At 44.4% G+C, this 6,356-nt stretch overlaps 1 protein-coding gene across 2 annotated transcripts in view; it reads right to left on the bottom strand.

Annotated features, from left to right (window-relative positions):
• mpped1 (metallophosphoesterase domain containing 1) overlaps window positions 1–3,356 on the bottom strand; it is a 158,745-nt gene extending 155,389 nt beyond the window's left edge. The window contains exon 1 of one of the 2 annotated variants that reach the window (XM_070549645.1): window positions 3,035–3,346. In XM_070549645.1, coding sequence (XP_070405746.1) covers window positions 3,035–3,213 — 179 coding nt within the window. In that variant the 5' untranslated portion in view covers window positions 3,214–3,346. Of the gene's footprint in view, window positions 1–3,034 lie in introns of both variants that reach the window. The other variant, XM_054739474.2, reaches the window with a different exon arrangement.
• Between the last annotated feature and the right edge of the window lie 3,000 nt (window positions 3,357–6,356).

The following is a 6,356-nucleotide window of genomic DNA, read 5'->3' on the forward strand; positions in this document are numbered from 1 at the left end:
TAATCATGGTAGAGCCGAACATAATGTGATCATGAGGATGTAATCAAGGTAATCTTGGTGGAGGTGTGCAGCTTTGCACGCACATCAGGGAATGTATAAGGAGCAGAGCAGAGCTCAGAGCTGTTAGAGCTGCTTGTTGGATTCTACCTGACGAGGTTCATGGATTACATGTGTTCAGTTCTTCACCTATCATGGATTACGTTTTCTAACTGGGGTGTTCAGCTCTCCACCCATAAGCAACGGTAAGAGAAATGTTTCGTTCATGATTGATAACTTGTATGAATGCCGGTTTAATAAAGCCTTGTTGTTCATCTGATATTCAAGTTGTGTTTCATTGTTTCTGGCGTCGACTTGACAACGATCCTGATTAAATAAATATAAAGTGTAAAAAGAGACTTTGAGTCTTTTTTGGTAATTAAAATAAAATAAAACATTTTATTTTAGAACAGTGTCATTGAGTCATATGTTTCCTTCTAGTCAATCCAGGCCATGCACATGTTTGTGGTTCTGGTCTTGTGGTCTCAGGAAGGGCGCTGTCAACCTCGACTCCTCTGGAGCTGCAGCTAACTACCTTCTGTGTTCTACTTGTGTATTTGTTATTCATGTTATATGGGGGTGTGTGATTAGATAGTAGTTGGAAGCATTTTCCCTTTTCTGGAGGTCTGAGTGGGTTCCCTCCATTAGCAACTGATTCATTTGTACTGTCAAGAGTTTGTGGAAAGCAGTCAGTTTCTTGTGTTGTAGGTGTGACAATCTCTGTGATCAGCTGTTAGACCTTCCAGCCATAGAGCATTGGTCTGAATGCCTCCTTCTCTCATATGCTTGTCCAGTATTGTGTGGTCTCAGGTGGGTCTTTTGACATGTCAGTCCTCGGCCGCTCAGAGTACACTTTAGAATATCCTGGGCTCGGCTTTTCTAGTTGATCTCAGGCAGGAAGCCAGAGCTGTGAAATACTTTTTTTAAGTTGCAGTCATTTCCTGGAATCCTAATCTTTAATGTCGTTATTCTAATAGATGGCTGATTTCTATGTGTTGCCATGGTCTTAGCGTCATGCCTCCTGCTTCATGGGGGACCATGCTTTTTGTGGCCAGTGGTCTTTATTATGTAGTCAAGCAACTAAGTGATCACTCCTGCTGTAGTGTATACAACATATTTGTTTATGTGATTGTATCTAGTAGATTGTTTCAGATGGTACTTTAGTGCTGAGCCTTAGAAAGAGATGCAGACTGTACATGTGTAACTTGGAGATTAACATAAATCTTAGGTCCAAGTGTTCAGTTCATCGAGGCTTCTCAGTGGGGCTTTGCAACCATTTTTGGATGGTAGGGATGATAAAACATCCCACCTGACTTGTTGTCCTGGCTCCCTTATGCTGTAACATCTTTCATATAATTGTAATGGTAAATTTATCTTAAAAAGTTGTAACACTGGGCCCAAAGTTTAGTTGTTGTTAGACAGCATGCTGGGTATAAAACATCCTGAAGTTCCAAAATCCTTTTCAACTAACTTTACACATTTGACTTGTTTACATGGTAGCCTTCCAATACAGGCAAGTTCAATGATCTCATCCACGAGTGTTTAGCTCCAATAGCCATTCTGCTTCTAAGTTGACAGACAAGACCACAGCACCATAGTAGCCAAAAAGTACTGGCTTTCTTCCTAAAGTGTTAGCTAGAAGACATGGAATGCAGTCTGCTGACACACATGTTTACTTCAGCTGCTGGCACTTCCAACATAATGGTGCTGATATGGTTGTTACGGTTGTGCAACCCCCCCCCCCCCCCACCCCCCCCCCCCACACACACACACACACACACACACACAATACCCACGTGTGTGTTTGAATATAACTACTTTCTGCTCAGGTAAGTCTCCCAGACACTGTTCCTCCTGTGATTAATCTCGTTACTAAAGCCGGGCGTACACTGTGCGACTTTTTCACTGGCAGCGTTCAGCTTCAGCTCAAACTGTACGACTTCCTCGCAGAGCAGATCTCACGAGTCATGTGCTCACACTGCACGACCCAGTTCTCGCATGCGACCTGACTGCTCACACTGTACGTCGGCCCTAAAAATATGCTAAAAATAGCAACACGTCAGACGTTTTTGTCTTGTTTTGCCTGTTGTCCTTCGGGAGTGCTGCAGGAGGACACACAGGGATTTATGGGGGTTGGATGAGGAAAACAAAATAAAGAAAGTAAATCTGTGTTTAGTGATCAGTTTAATTTGACATGAACACGACAAACACGCTTTCTTGACAATCTTTGTGAGTAAAAAAACGTGTAGAAATTAAAACGAACAACGTGTGTTATTAGGGAAATAGCGAGCGAGCGGCGTTGATGCAGGATTGCGCATGCGCCGAGAGCGGTTCTGATACTTTTTGGGTCGCAGCTGCTCGCAGCGCCGCTTCAACAGTGCGATACCCTCACGAGGGACGAGCAAAATATTAAACACGCCAGAAGTCCGTGCGAGCCCACGACTGCTGATCGGCAGCTGGTCACGTGGTGTTAATCGCCTCTCGTAACCCCCTGTACACTACACGACCGCTCGGCGCAAAACTCGCCCCGATGTCATGGATTCTCGCACGACTGGAAAATCGGCTCAAAAAAGTGAAAAGGTCGCACAGTGTACGCCCGGCTTAAGACTATTCCTTGATCCTGAAAATGGACAGACTACTTTTTATCTGTTGTCTTTTTTTGTTTGTTTGTTTGTTTGTTTATTTAATTACACATACTGTTGTCTGGCTGAGAAACGATTGACAACATGAAGAAACATTTAAAGTAAACATGATGAGGTGTGAAAATAACCAACATAGTGTCCAATCAAAGGGTTTGAACGGTTCTGGCTCTGAAACAGGCCCCGTCTCCTTTGCCCATATATGGATAAGAAGACCAGAGAAAGGCTCGGCTTTTTGCAAGGCTTTCCATATGTTTGGTATGAAAACAATGAAAAATAACAACACTTAAAGCAACTCATCATTACATCTAAAAACAAACTCCTGCCGGTTATCATGTGTTCTGTATTTCTGTACTCACATGTGGACATGAGGTGGCTGGAACCGTCCCTGGTTGATGTTGTAGAATGTGAAGGCCTGGGTGGGGTTAGTGCTGTACTCATCCACTTCTACAGCCACCCTGCTGCCTCTCTGAGTGTGGGACTGAGCTTGTGACTGCTGCCGCCTTGCTGCCATGATTTCAGACAGGGTAAAGGCCATGGCTCTCCGGGCCAAAGCAAAGTGTTTAGGGAAGAGAAAGGTGTTGGTTGACAGTTGCCTTTTGTTTAAGACAGCGAGTGGAGAGGTTTGCTGGGAGGTGTCTTGAAAGACTGAAACCCTTGTTGAGCTCTCGGTCACACTGACCTAAAAAAAAAGTGTTCCTGTCGTTCTCTTCTTACAGTTCCTTTGCACCTACAGGAAACACAGAAAACAAGACAAAATGTATTCAGAGCTTGGTATGGAGGGAGCAGCAAATCTAACCCTTCCCTGAAAGGGTATTAATAAAACGAAAGCTGCACATTTTTTCATTATTATGTATTTCCAGCTTTAAATTAACAATTAGAAATATTTGAGACAGTTTAGAAATTAGGCTTTTTCCACTCCAATTGTGGGACTACTAACACTAAACTCTAGAATCCATTCATTTGTATTGCATGCTCAGCACAAACTGGCTTTGTGTTGTTCTCAGCAAAAAGCAGACGCAGTGCACCGCAAATTTTGGTGCAGCAAAAATATTTCAACAGTCTGAGTTGATATGTGATACACTCAAGTAGTAGCCTGGCGGGCCATCTTACATATGTGAATATATAGTTTATGTTTATGTATTTAGCAGACACTTTTGTCCAAAGCGACTTACAAGTGATAATTGGCATGTTTCTCTTGAGGCTAACAACAACAGTAACAACAACAACTTGACATCAATCGGAGAGTAGGGAACAAAGGAGTGGACAGTAGAGAGGGAGGACGGGCGCAGGGAGGGGTGCTAGTTAAGAAGATGCTCTCTGAAGAGCAGGGTCTTCAGGAGTTTCTTGAAAATTGAAAAGGAAGCCGCAGTTCTGGTAGTGCTTGGTAGGTCATTCCACATTTGTGGAACGATGCATGAGAAGAGTCTGGATTGTCCTGAGCGTGGTGTAGGCACTGCTAGTCGACGATCCTGTGATGACCGGAGCGGCCGGGTTGAGACATAAGCCTTTGCAAGAGGATTCAGGTAGATGGGAGCCGTACCATCTCGGACTTTGTATGCTAGTGTTAGCAATTTGAATTTGATGTGTGCTGCTAGCGGCAGCCAGTGGAGCTCAATGAACAGAGAGGTGACGTGTGCTCTTTTTGGCTATAGTCTGGTCACGACACATAGGGAAAGTTCAGTCAAGGGGTGGAATCTACGGTGGTCTTCCAAACTGTTCTCGCACGCTATTGGACAACGAACAACTTGACGTAATCACCACAACGAGTGTCAGTCAACAGGGCAGTCCACCATACACCGTCGAAGAAGGCACAAATACATCCTTTGTTTAGAGGAGTACCTTGAGTACCTCTACCTGCCCTTGACTCAAAAATAGTCCAAGTCTAAATAGTGCAAAGTTGATGTCAAAGCACCAAAATAAAAAAGATGGATTAAGGAAGCCAGAGAAATGAGGAGAAGTGGACACAACCATGTACAGAGAAGATGGGGTCTACACAATGGATCACGCATGGGACTGTGTCATCGGCGAGGAGAGCATGGTGTCGCCCTCTGCTGCCTGCTAATAAACGGAGAAGGAAGTGACGCTGCCAACAGAGGCTAGCTGTGAAGAAGACCGCAGGAGTGGTAGAAACTGTCACCAAAAAGGTAAAACAACCCTCTTCTGTGTTAAAAAAGAACCAAATGCTGCAGTCAGAAGAAACACACAGAAGGAATACATAAAAGATGATGCCAAAGCTGTTTCAAATGAGCCGTCGACATCTTAGATGTTCTGCTTCATCACATCATCCCTAAGCTTAGCCCACCAAACCAGTAGAGTGCTGAGATTGGAACACCACCAGACTGGTCAGGGCTGTGGAGGTTCCCATGGAGTGTGGCTAGACCAACAACAAAATCTTTTGCTCCTTATACTGCATCATCCTGACCAATGTCCTAAACAAATGTGGAATACATCTCTTCATCAGCAACAACAAAGTTTGGACTCAAACATCACGGTCCTTACAGAGACGGGGTTAAACAGCAGTTTGCTCTTGGGTTAGCTGAATGCTCCACTTAGATTGTGCAGAAGGGAATGCAGAGGGCTGTGGAAAGACCAGGGGATGAAAGTCGTGCAACAAAATAAACCGAGCTTGGTGCACTGCCTCTAAATGATATATGACCTAAATTTGTAGCACCTTTTAGAGTCAGAGGACCCCAAAGTGCTTTACACTTAATTGTTCATCCATTCACACACACACACACGCATTCACACGCTGATGTTTAGTTATCATCGATGAAATTACATCTCAGCATTTGGCCCATCCCCACAAGGAGCGGTGAGCTGCAACTGTGGCTGCGCTCGAGAACTATTTGGTGGTTTGACCCCCAAATCCAACCCCTTTAAGCTAATCGTCACGCAGGGAGGCATTGGGTCCTGACCGGGATTTGAACCCTGATCTCACAGTCCCAGGGCAGACACGTACCACTGAGAAGGTTGAGGAGCTATAGCCCAGCTTCACTGGGGCACGCTGATGGAGGTGAGGCTACAAAGTACAGGCACCACCAGTCCCTCCGACCACCATCAGCAGACAAAGGGGTTGAGTGTTTTGTCCAAGGACACAACAGCAGAATTCTCTGCCGGTAGCCAGAATCGATCCTGCAGCGCTCCGATTGCTGGACAGCCCTCTCCACCTCCTGAGCTACTGCTGCCCCTCTATCACACACAGTCAGTGCTTACCTGATGTCGATCATCTCATGTTTAGACCTTGGTAGACCTTATTGTCCGACACATACCTGGAAGCTAAGCTAGGCGTACTATGAAAGAACCACAGGCCTTCATTAGAACAAAGCATCAACACAACCTGATGCTACTTTTAACATTGATTGACATGTAATCACTCCATCTTGGTAATCAATATCCAAACTAGAATTATACCTCCAGAACTAGTTTTACTAATTTGTCAACATCTTGACTTGCATGCAGTAAAAAAGGTGGACCAGCTGTTTTGATATTAATCTTTGACATCTTTAATTCCTCCCGAGTGACGCAGGTACACGGGATGAATACAGAGCCATTCATTCTTTGCTGTTTTATGTGGAATATGTTTGTTTATCTGCACCTGTGAGTCTTCTTGTTGTATTCCCTCCTGTTTTTATTGTATTTTGACAGATCTGCAATTTAAACATGTGTAGTTCTCATTGG

The sequence above is a fragment of the Nothobranchius furzeri genome, chromosome 1 (genome assembly GCF_043380555.1).
Source record: "Nothobranchius furzeri strain GRZ-AD chromosome 1, NfurGRZ-RIMD1, whole genome shotgun sequence".
Taxonomy (NCBI): domain Eukaryota; kingdom Metazoa; phylum Chordata; class Actinopteri; order Cyprinodontiformes; family Nothobranchiidae; genus Nothobranchius; species Nothobranchius furzeri.